This window comes from Schistocerca americana, chromosome 6, assembly GCF_021461395.2.
Source record: "Schistocerca americana isolate TAMUIC-IGC-003095 chromosome 6, iqSchAmer2.1, whole genome shotgun sequence".
NCBI lineage: Eukaryota > Metazoa > Arthropoda > Insecta > Orthoptera > Acrididae > Schistocerca > Schistocerca americana.
Genome location: NC_060124.1, coordinates 129,176,877 through 129,200,683, shown reverse-complemented (window position 1 = coordinate 129,200,683; position 23,807 = coordinate 129,176,877). Strand labels below are relative to the sequence as shown.

The following is a 23,807-nucleotide window of genomic DNA, read 5'->3' as shown; positions in this document are numbered from 1 at the left end:
CATTTTATTCAGAAAAAATCGCGGCTTACGCTATTGACCTTCTGCTGAAAACTATCGTTTCCTTTCTTACAAGCGCTGCTAATGAGCCGCTGGCGCCTTTTTCAACATTAATCTAATCTGTCTACAATGAGAAAGTTTTTGCGTAGTTGCACGCTCGTCCTCTAACATTACATTTTATGATGTGGAATTATTGATGCCGAAATTACGGCAAATTGAACTGTGGCCGAGTCATCAAGATACTAGATATCGTGAAAGTTGGGTGGTTTATGAATTTACCAACAATGATATGGGTATGGTGATTATGTAATTCACGCAGTGTTGTTTCTGTAGCTCTCTTTCAACGCGATACGTTTCGTAGACGGTTTGAATCCTTATTTAACTACTTTTGAACGTTCTCCTAAGTGTCATCTCTGATTTGATGAAGTTGTTCAGACCCAGTGTTGTCGGACTTTGCAATCCTCCTGCTTTCCCGACCGTTAAATGAGCTTGGTAAATTATTTGACATTCTGTGGGCACTTCTGACCGAAAGCATACAAGCGATCTATTGTCGGCTCCCTTGTCCATAGTTCTAATTCTTTTTATTTTCAAAATTCGACGCCATTTAATATGTAACTCGGCTATAAAGAACACTTAGGCACGAACCGTTGCTCGAGGTGCACAAAGCACCCGCATATTACAGGCGGCTGTCATAGACATGTGAACGACCTGTAGGTAGCGTACGAAAGCACTGACATCTAGTCCGGGAGTAGGAAATGGCACAATGTAATTGAGGGCCTACCGCGAACATCAGGTCATTGCTTCGCGCGTTAGCGTGAACCAATCGCGCAGCCCATGCTCTTCAAGTCGAAAACCTTGCCTGTGCTGATAAAGCGCGAATCTTAGTATAGCTTGTGGCATTTTTCTGGTCAGACGTCTGTCTGTGATCCATGGTTGTAAATGGGCCGTTGTTGCTGCGTCTGCTATCGTTAGTACACCCGCTGGCAACTTATGTTTAATCGTTTCTTTTCTGGAGAATTGGATGTCTTCAAAGTTTGCAGACGTCCCGCGGCAGTGCTTCGGGCTAACTATGTCGCGGTAAGTAGCAGGAGGACAGTTGCCTATGAAACTCGTCTGTGACGCTGTCGGATACTGTGATCAGCTGCGACGCGGGGGGGGGGGGGGGGGGGGGAGGCTTGTGTTGAACGCCTTGGACTATTTTGCAAAAAAATGGCTCTGAGCACTATGGGACTTAACATCTGAGGTCATCAGTCCCCTAGAACTTAGAACTACTTAAACCTAACTAACCTAAGGACATCACACATCCATGCCCGAGGCAGGATTCGAACCTGCGACCGTAGCGGTCTCGGCCAACCGTTGTGGCCGTGCGGTTCTAGGCGCTTGAGTCTGGAACCGCGTGACCGCTGCGGTCACAGGTTCGAATCTTGCCTCGGGCATGGATGTGTGTGATGCCCTTAGGTTAGTTAGGTTAAGTAGTTCTACGTTCTAGGGGACTGATGACCTCAGATGCTAAGTCCCATAGTGCTCAGAGCCATTTGAACCATTTTTCATAGCGGTCTCGCGGTTCCAGACTGAAGCGCCTAGAACCGCTTGGCCACACCGGCCGCCGGACTATTTTGCACACAGTCTCCATGAGTAGTTGAGCAGTTGTTCAAATATAATATCCGCTTCAGACCCAAGAAGTTGACGACTATTTCAAATGTTTTTTGTGTGGATATTCCACACGTATATCATAAATGAGTCAGACTGCATTTTTTTTTTTTTGTTTCTATTTAATCGGGAAAAGAATCCTCTGTTCAGGAGACAGGACACGGAGACTGAAAATGACTATTCGCAATGAGCAGGTATGAAAGTTAGAGAACGATTATCTCTGTTTTAATACTAACTGAACGTATCAGACATGAACTGAAAAGTATTGCAAAAAAAAAAAAATACCACACGAAAATCTATTTCAGTTACTAATTTTTCTGCAACTATAGGGGAAAAAGACACTAAGAAAGAGATTTCCTATAGCGTGTTAATAGCAACTGAACAGTCAGATTACTGACGAATGAAAATAGTTCCTCAGTTTTAACATGCGATTACTGTATCGAATACTAGAAAATCAAATACCTTTCGTAACTTCAATACTTTAGAATGTAAGTAGTTCATTCATGCCTGTATAAGTGTGGAAAAAAGTTGTAGTATTTAGAGTGTCTGTGTACTTTGCAATGTCCTGCAGGTCTGCATGCAGGTTTCAAGGACGTTGCATAGTGTATCGCATAACACAGACACTGCAAATACGTATTCATGCCTAGACAAGGCCGCGACAATAATAAGGAAAGTTCTTCTGAACAACGGTCAATTAGACGAGGTGTAAAAAGCTTCAGTCTAATATTTCTACGTATCCTTCACTGCAGAAACAGTCCGCCCCCGTTAGCTGAGTGGTCAGCGTGGCGGAATGCCACGCCAAGAGGCAGATTTTCTCCGCTCAGGGACTGGGTGTCGTGTTGCCCTCATCATCATTTCATCCCCATCTCCGACTTGCGAGTCGCCCAATGTGGCGCCGAATGCTATAAGTACTTGCCCTCGGCGGCCGAACTTCCCCGAATGGGGGACTCCCGTTCCACAATGCCGTACGTTCATTTCCATTTCCATTCTACAAACAGCCACTGCACCCATAATATCCAAAAATTTTAAAAGCAAGACGAAACCTGACAGGACAAGCACATTTCAAAACGAGTTGTGTTTACGTGTGGGTAAAAATCGCTTGCGGAATTGGAAAACCGGCAACGAGATCCAGAATCGATTTTAAAGTGTTTACATTACGACCCAGAAGCGGTATGGGAAAATCGGTTTACGAAATCCTGTTTTATAAGCCCCATGTAAATGGGATGACAGTGACATATGGAAGTTTGGTTGGTCCTGGAATCGTGCTCGGGTAGACTCAGTGGTTGAGGCCACCGCTTTATAAGCGAGAAATCCGGGATTGGAGTCCTGGTCCGACATCAATTTTCATTGTCACTAATCCATTGTGCAGCCGAAATCTGATCGTATTCGCAATTGCGAATACATTTAATTCAAAAAATGGAAATAGTGTACATCTAAAAATCGTTGGAAACTAGTACAACAAAATTACAATACTTCATGTACAGCACAATCTGCTATTTTCACAAAGTCATAAGAAGCGCAAGCGTCACCTAGAGCAGAACTTGTCCTCACAGAAATTACTCATTGAGTAAGCATGAGGCCGGCCGAAGTGGCCGTGCGGTTAAAGGCGCTGCAGTCTGGAACCGCTACGGTCGCAGGTTCGAATCCTGCCTCGGGCATGGATGTTTGTGATGTCCTTAGGTTAGTTAGGTTTAACTAGTTCTAAGTTCTAGGGGACTAATGACCTCAGCAGTTGAGTCCCATAGTGCTCAGAGCCATTTGAGCCATAGTGAGCATGATCTCCACTTGAGTCATCTGTGAAGCCGGCTGGACATCACGTATATACATGGAAATAAGAATAGAATAATAGATTTAGGCTACTATAGACTCTGTAATATAATCTGTTGGTCTCTTTAAAACGACAGTCACGATTAGTAATAGCAGACTGTGGAGTATGGCATTCGTACATAAGTTTCTTGCATGAAATCTTTAAAGAGCGAGCAGTAACCGCTATGAAACAGCGTAGCGAACCGCCTGCAGAACCAAAATACATAACACTAACTAAAAAAACAACCTTTAAACAGTCAGAGCCCTCAGCGTACTGGGTAGACGGTTCCAATGAGAAAGAAACAGTACTTGTGCATTTATAAAAAATAGAGAACTGATGTCTACCCGGCAGGACACAGTGACGACAGAGGATATATCGGCGTGGCATCCAGCAAATCGAGTGTCGTGCTGATCTGGTGCCACAAGGCTGCAAGGTTGGTTGCCCACACGGGACTAAATACAAAATTTTTGACGAGTGCCAACGATTCTGTCTAAACCACTGTTTCGAGAAAGAAACCGGATGCAATGGTTCAGTAATTTCAAGCCCAACAACAAATGATCGTAGCATGCTGACAGAATTGAATTTAAAGAATAGTATCAATTTGGAAAAGAATCACAATATAAATAAAACATACAAGCAACCCATTCACTAAACTTTCAAGTTTTTTTATTTACTATGTGTTTTAGGGGCTCATTTTTGTAGAAACATGTGGAAATTTTGTTGAAATGTACAACAAAAATCTACTGATATATCTGTCTACTTACCTGTGTATATAAATAAGAGCGTCCATCCGTTCATTCATTTGTTTGTTTGTAATTCATACCAATCTACCGTTTTATTTCGATCTTGGTAAAATTTTGCATACTGTACGTTCAATACAAGAGGAAGATCACAGTTTACATAAGATTTCGTAATCTAAATTGCAACACATATGTATGCAATACGTAAAGGGGAAAGGTTGTTACCAAAAACCTCTGAAAGTTCTTGGTCGATTTACTTCAGGTTTCTTCTCGATCCCGTATGAACATAAGGGTGGTCAAAGGCTATATACAGGGTGTGCATAAAATCCGTGAACACTTTCAATTATTTATTGCACAAGAAAAAATGGTTCAAATGGCTCTGAGCACTATGGGACTTAACTTCTAAGGTCATCAGTCCCCTAGAACTTAGAACTACTTAAACCTAACTAACCTAAGGACATCACACACATCCATGCCCGAGGCAGGATTCGAACCTGCGACCGCAGCGGTCGCGCGGTTCCAGACTGTAGCGCCTAGAACCGCTCGGCCACCGTGACCAGCTATTGCACAAGAACCAAACATTGTGCAGATATCATACATATGTCATTTTTAAGAGAAACCTTTTTTTTCATGTATACCATGGCAGAGTAGTTTGGTAATTTGCCGATGGTCAGCGCTAGTCGCAAACATGGCGAGTTCAGGTGCGGGCCGAGCTTTCTGTGTGTTGGAGTTCGACAAAAACAAGTTGCTATAGCTGTTCAACGGATGTTTGGAACCAAGTACGTAAGAAGCCACCAACAAGGAAGGCCATTTGCCACTGGCACAACAAATTCGTCACGACGGGTTGCTTGTACCCGGCAAAGAGAAGTGTGTGAGTGAAGTGAATGTGGAGCCATGTTTGCGACTAACGCTGACTATCGGAAAATTACCAAACTGCGCTGTGGCGCTGTAGGGTTTCTCTTCAGAATGACATACGTATGATATCTGTACAATGTTTTGTTCTTGTGCAATAAATAATTGAAAGTGTTCCCGATGTACATCCTGTAACAGAAAGGAGAAATATTGCTAACAAACATCTCGGAAAGTACTTCACCAATTTGCTTCAAAGTTATTGACCGATTTACTTCAAATTCCTTCATTCAGATGCAACAATGAAGAAAATAAATGAAAAATTGGATTCATGACAAACGAAATATATCGTGGTATACTGACTGTAATTCCTTCCGCGAGAATAAATTACAGCGGCAATACCCGTCTTGGATATAGCAGGCCCTTCCATCAACGTCACTACATCGCAGAACGTGCGAAAGCTCGATAATTTGACAAAAAAATTACTGCAAACTTTTACTTATTAAGTAAATTGTTCGAACAGTTCGAATCGTGCTGAAACACAGCCCTACAGTGAAAACTGAGCTACTCTATAGAACACGAATTCTCCAAAAACGCAATGAGATGCAAAATGTAATAACTGATGGTGCAGCTAATCATCACTTGGGGCGATATAGGTAAAGTCATATTCATTCGTCGCATTCCGTTGACACCCGCTGATTCAAATATGCCCTTCGATTTAAAGCCATTACAGTTTCCCATGCGGCTTGCATTCGCTATGAATATCAACAAGGCACAGGGCCAATCACTTTGTGTGGCAGATATTAAACATCCAAGCAACACTGGGCACTGCAAGCAGTATTTTATAAATAAAAGCCCGTTGACTGCCTGTGTTTCGAAAGCATCATCGCCTTGGTTTCCAAGATTCTTATGATGATGTCCGTCTTGAAATAATGAAGCAGTCGACCCTTCAGATTGTGTAAATTAGTTTCACTGGTTATTCATGGTGAACGTTGCTTCTTCTTCTTCTTCTTCTTCTTCGTCGTCTTTTTTCAGTCTATCTGAAGGAATTTCTTCAAGTACACCAATACAGGTTCGCTAGTTCAAGACGGAAAACCTCATGTGAATCTTGGAAAAATGGTTGACGAAGCTTTCGTTCCGAAATACATATCGGAAGTAAAAATCGAAATAGAGAGAGTCGACGAACTTTTGTTTATATATTGTTAATCTCTCATAGTTTCTGTGCGTCACGTGAAACCATTATGGATTCGTCAAAAAATCCACTGTTGTGTGTAATAATCTTCTGTAAGGCCGGAGACGTTACATACCTGTAACAATTCTGGTTAAGCCTGTTAACAATGAATGTGCAAAAGTCATATACGGATATCTCGAGGAACGTACACTACAAAGCAGCACAGGACTGCAGGTATGCCACGTCAGTTCCAAAATATTTCTTCCTACTAATCCACCACAAGCTGATCAGTGTGATAAACATGAAACATTCTCGATATTTCGACATCGCTGGTTTTCATGGTAACAATGCACCCGAGCTACACACGAAACTGTCACGTGATGCAAAACGTTTCGTAAATAAAACAAATTAAAGTTTAGCGATCATTTGCGTCGTGTATTTATTTATATTTGAAATAGCCAGTCGCGAAAACAGCCTACGAAACATGTTTACGTCTTAAGAAATTCAGACTTGTGGGAAAATTAAAGATCGAAAATATGAGAACTGAAGAACCGGATGTTGATGTATGAAAAGTGTATCTGCCACGGATTGCTGAACATTTGAGTCATCGGGGTGACTAAACAGAGATCAGTTTCAGAAAAGTGGACCATCCGGAACACAGAGGGAAGTGCACCGGTTGTAGGATGTTGAGCATACTATTTTCTGTCAGCAGGTGGAAGGAATTTTCTCTGCAAACTGGAACCACGTATTACGTTGTGTTACTGAATTACCGTAGCTGTAGGCACTGCGGAAAGTAGCCAACTTTTCTTCATTGACCGTCATTAGTACGTTCACGTTTTTCTCGAGAGAGATCTCGCTTCAGGTCCTGTGCATTTATGCTCCGAGGGCCGCGACGGCTGGCAGGGCCCCGTTTTGCGAGTGGAGCGCGCCCAATCTCCACGGGCAACGACGTCGTACAGCTTTAATTGTCGCCACTGTGCGATTCAAACGAGTGGTCGCGTTACGACTCATAACTGTTTTATGACGGGTTCCGGAGCTCTGCACCCATAGATAATGGCTGGTCACCGATAAAACGGGCCAACCGGGCTATTGGTGCGAGTATTAGCCCTGCAGCAGTCGGGTGGGGCCTCTCCTACCCAGCGATGATAGCAAGTGGTCGGTGGGAAATTTTAATTCCTCGTATGACATACTGAAAATTTCTGTTTACAGACCACTTGATTATCGAAAAAACGAAAGGTTGTCTCATTGCAGTCGGGCTGGGATGCTACGGCGTCGACAAGTGGGGGGGGGGGGGGGGGGGGGGCAGGATATTTAATATTTATACGAAACTGGGAACGCAGCTTGTCTACTGAATGACGACAGCCAGCTAACAACCTCTTATTCTTCTTTGCCTTAATCTGTCATTAATATTAACTAACCTTTGACCTGTTCATATAATAATCGATGGAAATGGAACTGCCGTGTGGCTAGGGCCTCCCGTCGGGTAGACCGTTCGTCTGGTGCAAGTCTTTCGAGTTGACGCCACTTCGGCGACTTGCGTGTCGATGGGGATGAAATGATGATGATAAGGACAACACATCACCCAGTCTATGGCGGAGAAAATCTCCGACCCAGTCGGGAATCGAACCCGGGCTGTTAGGCATGACATTCCGTCGCGCTGATCACTCAGCTACCAAGGGCGGACAATAATCGATGTACTAGTCTTAAATACTGATCAGGTAGTTCTAGTAGTCATACATTAATAAAAAATTGATTACGAACAGGCTGTACGCGGAGGAGGCAGAATCAGGTGTGCATTTGCGACTTCGCTCAGCCACGCGGGATTAGCCGAGCGGTCTAGGGCGGTGCAGTCATAAACTGTGCGGCTGGTCCCGGCGGAGCTTCGAGTCCTCCCTCGGGCATGGGTGTGTGTGTTTGTCCTTAGGATAATTTAGGTTAAGTAGTGTGTAGGCTTAAGGACTGATGACCTCAGCAGTTAAGTCCCATAAGATTTTACACACATTTTACACACATTTCGACTTTGCTCAGCTAGTTTATTGCGAACGGTTTGTATCGTTGTTCCGTTTAACGGCTAGCTGCCACATAAATATTTAAAATTTTAAGTACTGACTGATGACTATATCGCTTTTATGTGTATAGAAGAGTCTTTTGAAGCATAAGTGAGTGTGTCATGAGGTATGTGTAAATTTCAGTCCTTCACAGATCGAAATATGCGATAATTTTAATCATGAATGATAATTAATTTTTTAGCATCGTGGTACAAATACCTGATCTTACGAGGATCGCTCAGAATGCTACTAAATAATTCGTTATTACCGTTCCACTATACGGAACATGGGGAACGATACCCTGTATAAGTAGCAGTCGCTCTCTGTTCTATAGTATTTGTGCATGGAGCGAGGGAAACTGGCTGGCTCTAACTTCTTATTCTTCTCTCATCATCCTTATGCGAAAAATAGGGCGGATACAGTAGAATTGTTACAGAGAGTGCTTTGAGTACAGGTTCTCTCGATTTTTCCCAATAGAGTTTGACGAGAAAGACGACGTCATTTCTTCCAATAATCATCATCATTGCGCCTTACACCTATACGACCGTCAGATGCAATGTCTTGCAACTGCTGATCTATATGTTTTTATCCCACTAATGTAACTGCATGTTTAGGCCAGTCCATTTGCGTGTAGGGTTGACTGTGGGCATGACAGCCTCTCGATTTGTGTGAATGGAAGGGTGTCTCTCCACGTTGTGTCCTGTGCATAGTAAATTAATCGTGATTTCCGGTGTGTCTTGACCGTGGAAGGCAATCCGTTCGAACCTACTGGTATGGAGTTCTAAATGATTAATTACAAAACTGAGGAGATGCACAAGGGTTCTACACACGGTGAAAAAGGTTATCATTAAAATATGCATATATTACAATAAAGAACTTTCACGCTGGCGAGAATCGGAAACCACAGTCACAAAATTACAGATGCAGCCAATAATTCACAGTAGTCAGCCGTAACCAAGACACTGTCACACAAAGGGAAACATGCTTGTTAATAAATTACTGAACAAGTAGTGATTACAGAGGGGCGGGCAATGTGGCGGTATTTTAGGAACTAAATTTAACCTCTACACTGCAGATATCGTTCAGAGGAAATTTTCTTTACAAAGCAGATAGGTCTGAGAGATTATTGTACTCATGGTACTTTGGTCGAGCCGACAAAGGAGGATGGCTGCCATTTCTTCTTATCATGCCAATATGAAGACTGACTGCAACATCCAATAGGCTACTACAACGCTGCTGCTCGAGATAGTTCTCACCCTGCGCTGAAACAGTTGCGCTTCATCGCAACCGTGATTAGGCGTCTCAGTCCAAGGTAATGAACAGCAAAGCAGCAGTAAGACTCTACGTGGCAAGTGCCTGGGCCCGAGAGCGCTAACCATTGGCGTTTCCAGAGAATAGGCCTGAGGGCGTCGCGGTGACCAGTATTCAGTAAGCTTCTGACCTCACAAAGTAGCTCTTGTAACGACTACTGAGAAAGGTAACTTCTACCTGCTGAAAGAAAGAATCTTCGTTCGTCATAGGGTTTGCATCCTGAACCGACGCGAAAGTGGACGTTGTCTGTATCAAGATGCCTCTTTTGAGGAGGAGGACTCTTCTCATTTTGGAGAAATAAGCACGTTCTGTCATAATGACCGTATCGTAGAGCAGGTTCCGGGATACTTTTCTGCAGTAAAATGGTTCAAATGGCTCTGAACACTATGGGACTTAACATCTGAGGTCATCAGTCCCCTACTACTTAGAACTACTTAAACCTAAATAACCTAAGGACATCACATACATCCATGCCCGAGGCAGGATTCGAACCTGCGACCGTAGCGGTCGCGCGGTGCCAGACCGTAGCGCCTAGAACCGCTGGGCTTTTTTGCAGTATGTCAGTATGTAAAGAATGGCTCCAAGCGCTATGGGACTTAACATCTGAGGTCATCAGTCCCCTAGATTTCGAACTACTTAAACCTAACTATCCTAAGGACATCACACACGTCCATCCCCGAGGGAGGATTCGGACCTGCGACGGTAGCTGCAGCGTGCTTCCAGACTGAAGCGCCTAGAACCGCTCGGCCACAGCGGCCGGCCCTCACTATGTAAAGAATCTGGCTATGGTAGTCTCTTCACTCTCCTTTTGTTGTCTGAGGGGGAAATCTGTGTGCAAAGTACACTGTCTGACAGAAAAGTGAAACATTCAGAAGACATGGACGGATGTCTATGTAACTTCCTTCACGTACACACTATCGCTGTGTATGTAAATGATAAGAGTTGCAAATTTGTGTGACAGGTAGAACGTTCACCAGACTACATTAGTGTTGTTCGTGTTTGGTATTTGTACCAGGTAGGGAGTATAAGGGGCGTGAAGAACGTCAGATGTTGAGTGATCAGTATGAAGGACACAGAGATGCCGCATACTGGTGTGAGACAGCGTGACATCATCTATCGGTGCTTGGAACGGGTCTCATTGTGGGCCTCCAGTTGGCCGGCTGGTCGAATCGTGCAGTATCCAGATTTGTGGATCATTCGGATGTGACAGTGGCCCGGTGTTAGATTGCATGGGAACTTGAGGGTAGACGTACCTGTCGTCGAGCTTCAGGGACGATCGCTGTATTGTGCACCAGGCAAATCGTAACTCCGTCGACATCTGCTCACGCCACCCGAGAACACGTAATGGACTCTATACAACATTCAGTGTCATCCTGCAACATTTGTCGGAGACTAGCAGCACTCCATCCCGTGCGTAGGCCGCTGTTAACACCAACACAAACGACTGAATTTGGAATGGTGCCGTGACTGGGAAGCATGGACGGCGGGTGGCATCACAATGTCTTAAGCGATGATTCGCAGTTGTGCACTACCCTCGAATAGCCGTCGTCGGTGAATCTGACGGCGATCTGGGGAGAAGTTCCATTCTTCCAGTGTTTTGGAGAGGCACAGTGAAGTCACTCCTGGCGTCGTGGCTTCGGGACCATTGAGTATGACTTGAGGTCGCGACTGGTACTATTTGATGGTACTCTGACGGCACAACGGTAAGTCACAGACATCATGCGTCCTCATGTGTTACGTGTAATGCGACATAGTCGTGGTGCCAATTTTCAACTCGACATTCCTCGTCCATATGTGCCACGTTTCTTATGAATTGTCCGCGTGATACAGCGCCACTCCCCTCGCCAGCAGCATCCCAAGAGCTGTCCTAGACAGAACATGTCTGGGATCAGCTCGGACGTCAGCTCCGTCCTAGTACCAAGTATGGTTCGAATGGCTCTGAGCACTATGGAACTTTACATCTGAGGTCATCAGTCCCCTAGAACTTAGAACTACTTAAACCTAACTAACCTAAGGACATCACACACATCCATGCCTGAGGTAGGATTCGAACCTGCGACCGTAGTGGTCGCACGGTTCCAGACTGAAGCGCCTAGAACCGCTCGGCCACATCTGCCGGCCAGTACCAAGTATCCGGGATATTAAGTACAGATTACACCATTTGTTGGCCAGCTTGCCTCAGGAAAGGTTACATTCCCTTTATGAAGCTACTCCCGACCGAATAAGTGCAAGCATCCAGGCCATACGGGTTGCAATGTCATACTGATCTGCGGACTTATCTCTAGACAGTCAAGTTCTTCGTACATTTGACTCGAGTTTGTAATCAGTGAAATAACATCAAATAACCTCTCAACTAGTGTGAAGTTTAATTTCGTTTCCCTATCTGCTTCCTGGTGCTTCACTTTTTTTTTTGTTAAGAAGTATACATCGACACAAAATTCATGCTAAGAAGTGAGATACAGAAGAGTGTTAACTGTAACGAAGGGATCACTATTCCGTAGAGATACGTATAGGAATTTTAATTAAGGTGTTTGATCTCGCACAAGTGGTCAAGTACGAATTTTGGCACGTGGTGCGGGTGACTTGTGATATAATATCACAACCACTCACAACCACTCTCACAGTTGGCTGAGGAACAATATATGAAAGTGTTTGTTTGCCGCCTCGTCCCTCCCTCTACTCAGATATCGATCTTACTGAGGACGTCTGATACACCTTTCAGTGTAATTGTGCCTCTTGAACCTGCCTCCTACCAATCTCCGAGGGTTGTGTGTCCTGGTGGATCAGATCGTGGGTCTGCCAGGCTCCCCCTTGCTGCCCCGGAGTAGCCAGTAAATCGACCGTCTGTCATTTTAATGGATAATGCCCCATACAATTCAGTTATTAAATAAAATTATCCACCGATGGCGAAGATAAAAGCCGACATCGTTGAACGGTTGAAACGCCACAACGTGAAAATTCAGGACGCTTTATGTAAGGCGGAACTCATGGAAATAGTAAAGAAAAATAAGCCACAGTTCCAACTGTATGTTGTGGACGAGGTAGCTAAATAACATGACCACAGGGTTCTTAGGCTTCCACCATACCACTGGCACTTTAACGCCATCGAAATGATTTGGGTGCACATTAAAGGTAACGTGGTAACAAATAACAAAAGCTTCATTGTGGCAAAAATTAAAAGACTGTTATAGGAAGCAGTGGTACAAATAACGCCAGAGAAGTGGAGAAAAGAAGCGTGTACACGTGAAGTGAGTGTCGAGAGTAATATAGAAACTACAGTTATAGCCTTGGGCAATTCCAGTGGCTCGTCCACGGACCAGCACTCAGATGACGACAGTGTCGAGGAACAAAGTGATTCTGAACCTAAGCGGCATTTACACTTTGCCATGGTTCGTCTTTATTTTTGTGTTTGTGTTGACTGAATGGTGTGTACTGCATTTGCACAATAAATCTCATCTCACTGTTAAGGAGTACTCTTCTGCACAAATACGACGCTTTGCATGCACATTACAGTGACTGGCAAGCTGTTGCTGCTACAGCCATAATGTGCGTGCACGCACATCACCCCCTTCCTCGCTCAACTATTCATCGCTATCAGTTAGTTTGTTATTCTGATCTGGGTATAGCCGTAGCAGGGACGCGATAAGTTGGCTGCCGACCACCAAGGAATGATTGTTAAACGCCGGCACCATTCGAAACACTTCGTGTCGACTGTTTTCTGTGGCAGACTGCTGTCACCTTCAGTAACACCTAAGCTGTGAGACTTCAATTGCCTAACTAAGTGTTGTTGTTTTTTCTGGGTCATAGGTTAATTAATTGATTGATAATAGCACTTTTACTTATGTTTAAATGCATTATGCTATAAGAGTGACGAACACAAATACATACTAAATGTATTCAGTGTTATTTTTCTTCTACTCATTGCGTTGTGTCATAACAGATTTAATTAATTAATTTAATGTTAGTTGCTGAAAATAAGTACCGCATTTGAAGATAATCTCTGTAACGCGCATTCACGAATCCATGTTATCTAAAAGCCGTAAATTCAACTAAATACCTAGGTATTACAATTACGAACAACTTAAATTGGAAGGAACACATAGAAAACGTTGTGGGGAAGGCTAATCAAAGACTGCGTTTTATTGGAAGGACACTTAGAATATGTAACAGACCTACTAAGGAGACTGCCTACACTACATTTGTCCGTCCTCTTTTTAGAATACTGCTGCGCGGTGTGGGATCCTTACTACTTAGGACTGACGGAGTGCATCGAAAAAATTCAAAGAAAGGCAGCACGTTTTGTATTATCGCGAAATATGGGAGAAAGTGTCACAGAAATGATACAGAATGTGGGTTGGAAATCATTAAAGGAAAGGCGTTTTTCGTTGCGACGGAATCGTCTCACGAAATTCGAATCGCCAACTTTCTCCTCCGATTGCGAAAATATTTTGTTGACACCGACCTACATAGGAGGAACGATCACCACGATAAAATAAGGGAAATCAGAGCTCGTACGGAAGGATATAGGTGCTTATTCTTTCCGCGTGCTATACGAAATTGGAATAATAGAGAATTGTGAAGTTGTTTCGATGAACCCTCTGCAAGGCACTTAAATGTTATTTGCAGAGTGTCCATGTAAATGTAGACTTCCGTGTCAAAATTTATACCATAGCAGCCCACGCCCGTGAGTCGTCAGAACAGCAAGACGAACAATAAGACATTCCACGTCTCATATATCACAGTGTCCACGCTACTTGCCCCTTTGCCTGTGAGGTAACTCTACTTAGCTCACGGCAGAATTCACCTACAACTCTACTTAGCTCACGGCAGACTTCACCTACACGAATGAAAATTAAATATTAAAATACTGCTGTCTCAGTAAATATTTTTGTTTGTTACTGAGCAGGAAATGTAGACTTCTAAGAAGTTACTAACATTAGTTGATTTTTTTTTCATCCAGCTCTTAGTTGTTAGTTAATACACATATTATTATAAAATACGTCTGAGGACCGCCGCCCCCGCGAGTACTTGATACGGCCGCAGTTTGACGAGCTGTCATTTATACTAAAAAAGTCAGGAACCCTCTTTCGCGACCACACACGAAGGGAGACGAGCGGATTTTGGGTAGTTCAGTGATGCTGTCGGAAATCAGTGACGCGGGACTGGCCGCCTATCGCCAGCTAAGAGGAAGACGAAGAAGACAGATGCTAGCGTATAAAACTTAATGCGTGATCTTTTTTTTTTTTCAGGCAGTTCCTTCGGCTTCAGCGATAGGTGCACAAGGGAGTAGGTGTTGACAGTCGATTTCCGAGCAGTGAACCAGAACTTTGCATTTTAACGTCTCGTCTGCGCCGCAGTTAACACTGGCGGTACCTACTGACTGCTCCATCTACGTACTTGTCATATAGTTGCGACAGAACATACAAAGCTACCAAACTACAGTACTGGTTCCTTGGTATTTCTCTTTTTTCCAAAATTTTCTTCGATTAGCAGACTCTAGCACAGGTGTCAGTACTATAGGTCACACAGTCTCCTCAATTTTCAGCTGTAACGTTACAGCACAAGGGAGTAGGTGTTGACCGCACGCAGTGCCTTAAGGTGACACACGGACCTTCCGGATACAACACTACTTCTCCTTTATTTTTTTTTATTTCAGAGCGCTCAACCTTTTGAACCTAACTGGTTGTTAACTTTTCCCCCAAAGGTATCTGAAGATGCTTTTTGTTAGTCTTTTGTACTGCATCCTGTAAATATTTCGAAAGTATGGCAGTCTGTTTCTTCTTTCTCATTGATTCTAGTGTGTTTTCCATGTTCTGATAAATTTCTTGTTACTTACTAATTTCCAAAATCGTGAACTCGACCTAATATTTATTTAAGATTCTTCTACCTAATTCTTATAATTTTTCAAGCTTATAATTCAGTACTAAGTATTATCTAGCATGTAGGCGCTCCAGTTGCGACACTGTACTCTAATATTTCGTTTTAAGCTTTTTAGATAATCATTTTTTATCGTAGATGTGCTTAATTTTACCGTAAGCTATTTCTACCTCAGGCATTGTTTTCTCTATAGCAGTTATACCTACACTGTTTTGTTGGATTACTTCCCGCAAATATTTCAATTTCTTTAACTTTTCTACTGCTCCAAGACCTGTTCTTGATAGCTTTGGAGCGCTTTTTATATTCGATACAAATAACGCTTTCTTTGCAAAGATTTTTAAGCGTAACGTGTTGACCGTGTCTTGCATGAGATTTATTTGCATTCTTGCATTTAAACTACTGGCCATTAAAATTGCTACCCAAGAAGAAATGCAGATGATAACGGGTATTCATTGGACAAATATGTTATACTATAAACTGACATGTGATTACATTTTCACGCAATCTGGGGGCATAGATCCTGAGAAATCAGTACCCAGAACAACCACCTCTGGCCCTAATAACCGCCTTGATACGCCTGGGCATTGGGTCAAACAGAGCTTGGATGGCGTGTACAGGTACAGCTAGCTGCCCACGCAGCTTCAACACGATACCACAGTTCATCGAAGAGTAGTGACTGGCGTATTGTGACGAGCCAGTTGCTCGGCCACCATTGACCAGACGTTTTCAATTGGTGAGAGATCTGGAGAATGTGCTGGCCAGGGCAGCAGTCGAACATTTTCTGTATCCGGAAAAGGCCCGTACAGGACCTTCAACGTGCGGTTGTGCATTATCCTGCTGAAATGTAGGGTTTCGCAGGGATCGAATGATGGGTAGAGCCAAAAGTTGTAACACATCTGAAATGTAACGTCCACTGTTCAAAGTGCCGTCAATGCGAACAAGAGGTGGCCGAGACGTGTAACCAATGGCACCCCATACCATCACGCCGGGTGATACGCGAGTATGGCGATGACGAATACACGCTTCCAGTGTGCGTTCACCGTGATGTCGCCAAACACGGATGCGACCATCATGATACTGTAAACAGAACCTGGATTCATCCGAAAAAATGACGTTTTGCCATTCGTGCACCCAGGTTCGTCGTCGAGTACACCATCTCAGGCGCTCCTGTCTGTGATGCAGCGTCACGGGTAACCGCAGCCATAGTCTCCGAGCTGATAGTCCATGCTGCTGCAAACGTCGTCGAACTGTTCGCGCATATGGTTGTTGTTTTGCAAACGTCCTCATCTGTTGACTCAGGGATCGAGACGTGGCTGCACGATCCTTTACAGCCATGCGGATAAGATGCCTGTCATCTCAACTGCTAGTTCGCGCATATGGTTGTTGTTTTGCACGATCCTTTACAGCCATGCGGATAAGATGCCTGTCATCTCAACTGCAAATTCGCGCATATGGTTGTTGTTTTGCAAACGTCCTCATCTATTGACTCACGGATCGAGACGTGGCTGTACGATCCTTTACAGCCATGCGGATAAGATGCTTGTCATCTCAACTGCTAGTGTGCTACGAGGCCGTTGGGATCCAGCACGGCCTTCCGTATTACCCTCCTGAACCCACCGATTCCATATTCTACTAACAGTCATTGGATCTCGACCAACACGAACAGCAATGTCGCGATACGATAAACCGCAATCGCGATACGCTACAATCCGACCTTTATCAAAGTCGGAAACGTTATGGTACGCATTTCTGCTCCTTACACGAGGCATCACAACAACGTTTCACCAGCCAGCGCCGCTCAACTGCTTTTTGTGTATTAGAAATCGGTTGGAAACTTTCCTCATGTCAGCACGTTGTAGGTGTCGCCACCGGCGCCAACCTTGTGCGAATGCTCTGAAAAGCTAAGCATTTGCATATCACAGCATCTTCTTCCTGTCGGTTAAATTTTGCGTCTGTAACACGTCATCTTCGTGGTGTAGCAATTTTAATAGCCATTAGTGTATTTAGCTTTCGAACTACATCGCAAAGTCATGTGCAAACGCATGGCAATTTATGGCAACCGGTTTAGTGTTTCCCCTCGGCATGAGTTGTAATACTGTTTGTTTAAATTTTTCATTCAAAATTCTCACAGTTTTCCTAAGATGCAATTGATAAGACAGTGGAAGTCTTGTTGTGACACCAGTATTTATTAATCGTTAATGTATTTTTATGTTATGCTATACGAATTAGTAAATGATTTCGTCGTCCGCAAAGGTGTGGAAACGAAATTCGCCGGTTCCATCTGCAACGACCTGGTGACGTGGGACGGCTCGGGCGCGACTATCATCAGCGGCCACTTCGACCAGAGGCTGCGCTTCTGGGACGCGCGCACCGAGTGCGGCTCCAACGGCGTCCTGCTGCAGGGGAAGGTCACCTCGCTGGACATCTCCAAGGGTAAGCCGAGCGCTCACTTCAGCCAGTTCCAGACGTAGCTCGTTAATTCGCAGGGTAGGGCAGCACTCAGAAAAAATAGGTATTTCAAAACCATCAAGAGCTGCTAATTTCCCATTCCTCTCCTTCATCGATCCTCTGGTTGGAGCGACCCGCTACGACTTCCTCCCAACCTGTTAATCTCAGAGTAGCTCTTGCCCCGTACGGCCTCAGTTATTTTTTGGGTGTCTTGTCTTTCTTTTCCTACAGATTACTCTCCACAGCTCCCTGTAGGACCATGGAAGTTATTTCCTGATGACGCAACACATTTCCTATCATCCTTTCCCTTCTTGATTGGTTGGTTGGTTGGTTGGTTGATTTGACGGAGGGAACCAAATAACGAGGTCATCGGTCCCATCGGATTAGGGAAGAATGGGAAAGGAAGTCGTCCGTGCTCTTTCAAACGAACAATCCCGACATTTGCCTTAAGCTTTTTATTACGTTTTGCGAGCACAGAAACCCAGCCTGTTTTTCTCTGTATGATGGTGCACCCAGGTTTTCCAATAACCATTGTAACATTTATTTTGGTAGATTAATCGTCATGGATGCGACCTTACGTGTGTTCACCTTTAAGCCGCGGGGCTCTCATTTATCTTGACCGCTGCAAATAACTTTCTGTCCAGATAATGTATCAAGAAAAGTTGTTTAGCCACCAAGGGGACATTAATCAGCATGACAGCCTCTCTTATAACTTCGTTTGTTACGAAGACGTGAACTGCAATACGTCTTTTTTAAACAACACCCAGTACGTTTGCCGGCCGGAGTGGCCGAGCGGTTCTAGGCGCTACAGTCTGGCACTGCGCGACCTCTACGGTCGCAGGTTCGAATCCTGCCTCGGGCATGGATGTGTGTGATGTCCTTAGGTTAGTTAGGTTTAAGTAGTTCTAAGTTCTAGGGGAATGATGAGCTCAGCAGTTAAGTCCCATAGTGCTCAGAGCCGTTTGAACCATTTTGAACCCAGTACGTTTTTACTTGATAATCAGCTTACTCTCTTCAAGACCTGTTCGAAAACGCGCCACAGTGTACCATTCACGCTTATATGATGCTATTGAAAACGTTACACAAAATTGACTTCGACTCTCCCGTACTGGCAAACACTGCAAATAACCCAGGGTAACGTAACTCGTCCACTTGCTGCAGTTGACAGGAGAAAAATGAAAGCACAAGGAAAATGCATACCAGTCATTCAGTCAACCGCCTTCAGCAGAAGGTTTATCTGAGTACGATATGCACCAACGAAGAGGAGGTAGCAATGGTGCTCATCTGTGGAGAATGTAACTTAGCACTCTAGTTATCTCCACAATGTGCTAGTATAGGAGAGACAAAAACACTTATGTGTTACGCTTTTAAGAATGCCACATTTGCGTGGACAGTATACAGTGGCACGTTTTCGAACGGGTCGTGCTGAGATGAAGTGGATTACCGAATAAAAAATGCAGGATGAAATTTAAAAAAAAGTGTTGCTCCTGTTCGTATCTTCGTGACGAACAAAGTTACAAGAAAGACAGCCAAGTTGATTAATGTGTCCCTACTAGATGAACAACATTTGCTTCAGATAATTTTTATTTAACTTGTAGTTATTTTGCATGGTCAAGATAAAAGGGATACCGTATGCTGTTATTGTATAATTCATTCAGCTGCTTTATTGATGATAATTTACTAACAGGATCGGTTTCGCAATTGTGAAGTTTCGTCTTCAGACGTGTTTGCGGCAGTCTAACTCAGCCGAAACGTTGAAGTGCGTTGCCGATTTGGTTACGTTTTGGATCGCTTTTATGTTCTTCAGTATTTCGTATGAGTTAAGATGAAAGTGTATACCTTGAAATAGATCATTTAAAGTACATAACAACAATAAAACATCTCTTCGGATTGTCCAGTAACAGTATATAACTTTTTCAGGATTTGATTTCTTGTGCGCTGTTACTGCACCACTGCCAAACAAAACGAATTAGTGCAGAGTTAGATCACTGGATTCAAGTTCGGAAGGGGTTCGGTTCCCACCCAACTGTTGAGAATTAGCCATTCAAATGCTACTGTTAATCGATAACGGCGATTGCCGATATGGTTCGTTTGGACAGGAAATGGCCCCTATCCTTCTTAATGCTTGTATAATCCAAGTTCGTAATGATCTCGTCATCGACGTGGCGTTAAAACCGAATCTTCTCTTCTTTCCTTTATCCATCGGCAAATTGTTGGGGTGTCAGTGTCTATACTGATCCCATCAGCATGTCTCCTATTATGGTAAGACTTTTCCACGTGTGTCATGCCTCCGTAAGTTTTTTGCCACTTTTTAAATTGGTAACTTATTCGTTAACTTCATTTTAAAATTCTCCACCAACAATAAATTTCGAATTCTAACAGTTTCTCTCTCCGAGTGACTACATACAAAACAGAAGTGTTGTCTTCCGAACGTAGGAATTCTAAGGTAGTTCTCGTTTTGTGTTGCCACTGCTATATTACGCCTTTCTGATTTGTCGTTAGTTAACTTCCTTCTTATCTTTATAATTTACAATTTTTGTCGTTTCTAGCTTCATATTTTCGTTTATTGTTGTCCAGTCCTGCGTAATCCTGCCTGCCCATCTGATTTGTCAATTATTCTATATCTTATTTTGCCTTTAGCTTGTAGAACGACCATTTCTTGTACACTTCCTTATTGTTTCTTCTGACATATTCAGAAACTCTTTCACTTTCTGTGACGCCTGTCAGAAAAGTGGTATACAGGAAGTTGAAGAAAAGGGTCAGGAGCATAAGAAGAATGAAAACTTTATGTAGATTATAAATGCTGCCATATTTTAATCTACTTTCTCACTGTTATTATTCCGATTGAAACTACATTCTTCGCTTCGTAATATCAATTGTTGGTTTCCACTTTAAATTTTTGAGAAGTTTGTCGACGAGATCCATAAATATGCTAGATAAACAAGCGTAATTTTTGGTTACCCACGTTGTGACCTAGCTGTTCGTCATTGAGTATCTCCTCAAGTTTTATGTTTACTCTGTTGTGTATTATTTTAGTAGACAGTTAGTCTACGAAATGTGTTAAAAATATCGGAATTTTTTTTTAATTTCGCGCGTTGTATTAGTCCGATTCGCGCGATTTTTTCTTGTTATGTTGGTAAACACGTCGGAAACGTATTGTACACTGATAGCCATATGGGTTGTTTAGTCTGTCATCAGCTGTCGAGTAGGTTATATCTGTTTGCTTACAGGTGGCGATCATTTGTTTGTTTTAAAAATGGATCGGAGAATTTGCATAAAATTTTGCTATAAAAATGGAATAAAATGTAACAACGTTTGAGAAATGTTGAATACTGATTTCGGTGGGTCTCGTATGACAACGTTCTACGAGAAGCATAAGCGTTTCCAAGATGGCCGTGAAGAAACTGAAGATGACGAACGTTCTGGACGCCACAGCACATCAGCAGCCGATGAAAAAGTGCCAAAATTGAAAGAAATGATTATGAACGATCGCCGAATCACAACCAGAGAGGTTCCTGATGGTGCTGGCATATCAGCTTGCTCATGCCATGAAATCTTTCCGGATGTTTTCGGTATGAAACTTGGGACAGCAAAATTTGTGCCAAAGGTGTTGAATTTAGAGCAAAAACAGCGTCGAATGGTACCTGCTAATGAGTCGCTAAACGAAATCAACAATGATGCAGAACTAATGAAACGTGTCATGACAGGCATGGGTGTACGGGTACGCCGTCTGACTCGCCAAGATCAAAAAACACTCAGCAAGAGCGGTCCAGTGTGAAGGTTCTGCTCACTGTTTTCTTCGATTTTAACGGCGCAGTGTATCAAGAGTTCTTGCCAAAAGATCAAACGCTCAATAAGAAGTACTACCTGCAAGTTCTACGCCGTCTGCGGGAAGCAATCCGAAAAAAAGCCCGACTTTGTGGCGACAAAAACCTTATCTTTTGCACCACGGTAATGTACCTGCTCACACTTCATCGCTTGTTCGCGAATTTTTGGCGAAAAACAACACTGTAGCGATACCTCAGTCTCCATATTCGCCAGATGTGGTCCCATATCCCTTTTTTTTTGTTTCCATAAGTAAAGAGGACCTTAAAGGCCCCTCGATTTATAAGCTGAGACTAAAAGGGCATTGTTGAATGAGCTAAGTGGTGTCGCAAAGTTAAAGTCCCGTAAGTGTTTCGGGTATTGGCGGAAACTCTGGCATGAGTGTATATTACCTAATAGGGACTGCTTTGAAGGAGGTAACATTAATGTGGACGAATAAATAAAATTATTTACAAAAAATGTAAATTCCCGTTACTTTTTGAACATACCTCTACATACAGTTTTTTTGATAGCCCTTCCCCTTATCTTCATTGCTTAATGTCGTTACAAAAAGCGAAAGACGTTGTTGTGATTTCCCTTTTGTGTAACCAGGGCCAGTTATAAGTCAGACAAATGACTCTCATCGACCGCCCCTCAGCACGAGGGTAACGTGCGGGAGGGATTGGTAAACGATGGTGACACACCTAATTCTTCTTTCTCGGTCTCCACGAGGTGAGTTTTATTGGAGAAACAGAGGAAAAATGGTTGCTGAGAGAACGACCGTAAATCTTTATTATCTGTTCCGCCGGATAAACATGAGACAGCTGCTTCCGTAGGCTTCGAAATAGGCTGTGAACACAATGTACGTTAAAAGCTACACGGAGGACCAAAGCCTGCGTCTCTCTTTCTTTTTTGGTTTTTCATTTTTATTCCTGCACCGAGGGGCAGATTACCGTCATCGATGAACAGTGATCCTGTGCTTGGGCGGTGCTTCTGAATCAGGCCTCGCTGAAACTTCTTATAAATCCAAATAGCGCAAAAAGAATCACCTCAGTGACTCTTACTGAAGCTTCATTTCTATACCTACAAATAGAAAACTCAGACATCCCTGAAATTATATATATATATATATATATATATATATATATATAAATGTAGGGCAGTAGAGCAGAGATAAATCCGCAATCGAAGGATTGAATACCACAAAAATTTACCAAGTGGCTCTTAGTGGATGTGAATGACCCTTTGACAGCAAGAGAATTCGTCCCGGAGCACAGCTCAAATTGGAGCACAGTAAGGAAGGAAACTAGACCTACTACCCTCTCGCAGAAACCGACTCGGTACTCCCCGTAGGCTATTTCGGGAAATGACGGAAAACCTAAATTTGAATTCTGGACGGAGTTTGAACAGCCGTCATCCCGAATATGAGTTCATTTTCTTATTACTGTTCCACTTCTCTCCGTCCCATCCGGTCAAAGTCGGTCCAACAAATTGATCTGGAAGCCGACGTATCATTCCCATATATAAAAAAGTGGTAAGAAGCAAACTGCGCGTACTATGCCAGTAAAATTTCAAAGATGAATTGTAGGCTTATCTGTCTGAATTAATAGCCTTATACTTTATGAAAAATGTGGTTTTTCTAAGAATTGAGTGGACAGCCTTTAATTACGTCTTAATGAGGAGTAAGGAAACCAGCTAGGTCAAACCGCAAAGTCTGCCCTGTGGAACTATGGGTTGAGTCCCTACAGTCATTTCTGTGCACGCAGATGTAATGACCAACTCGTAATAACACCTTCTTAAGGACCAGTGTCGCCCCAGCCCCGCTTCTCTAAGGAATCGAACTACCTTGTACACTGCAAACGTTTGATTACTTTAAAAATGAGTTAATGTGTTTTTCAAGCATCTCAATGTTTATGACGTCACAGCCACTGAGCTATATATCGTATAAAGATATTTTTGCAAGTAAATTAAAAGGTATATGCGGATACTGTCTGCAAAATGTGTTGAGAATAAAGTGATTAGTAAAGAAGTAATAAATTAACACATTGTGCCTAATGCTGTAGTTGTACTTCAAAAACAACGACAATGTAGTTAGCGATGAACTT

General features: G+C 43.2%; 1 protein-coding gene across 1 annotated transcript in view; it reads left to right on the top strand.

Moving 5' to 3' along the window:
* The window catches only part of LOC124619517 (autophagy-related protein 16-1-like), a 127,100-nt gene that overhangs the window by 62,024 nt on the left and 41,269 nt on the right, over window positions 1-23,807 (top strand). Inside the window, exon 2 of the mRNA XM_047145963.1 lies at window positions 17,704-17,883. Within this exon, the coding sequence (XP_047001919.1) occupies window positions 17,704-17,883 (180 nt within the window). The remainder of the gene's footprint in view (window positions 1-17,703; window positions 17,884-23,807) is intronic.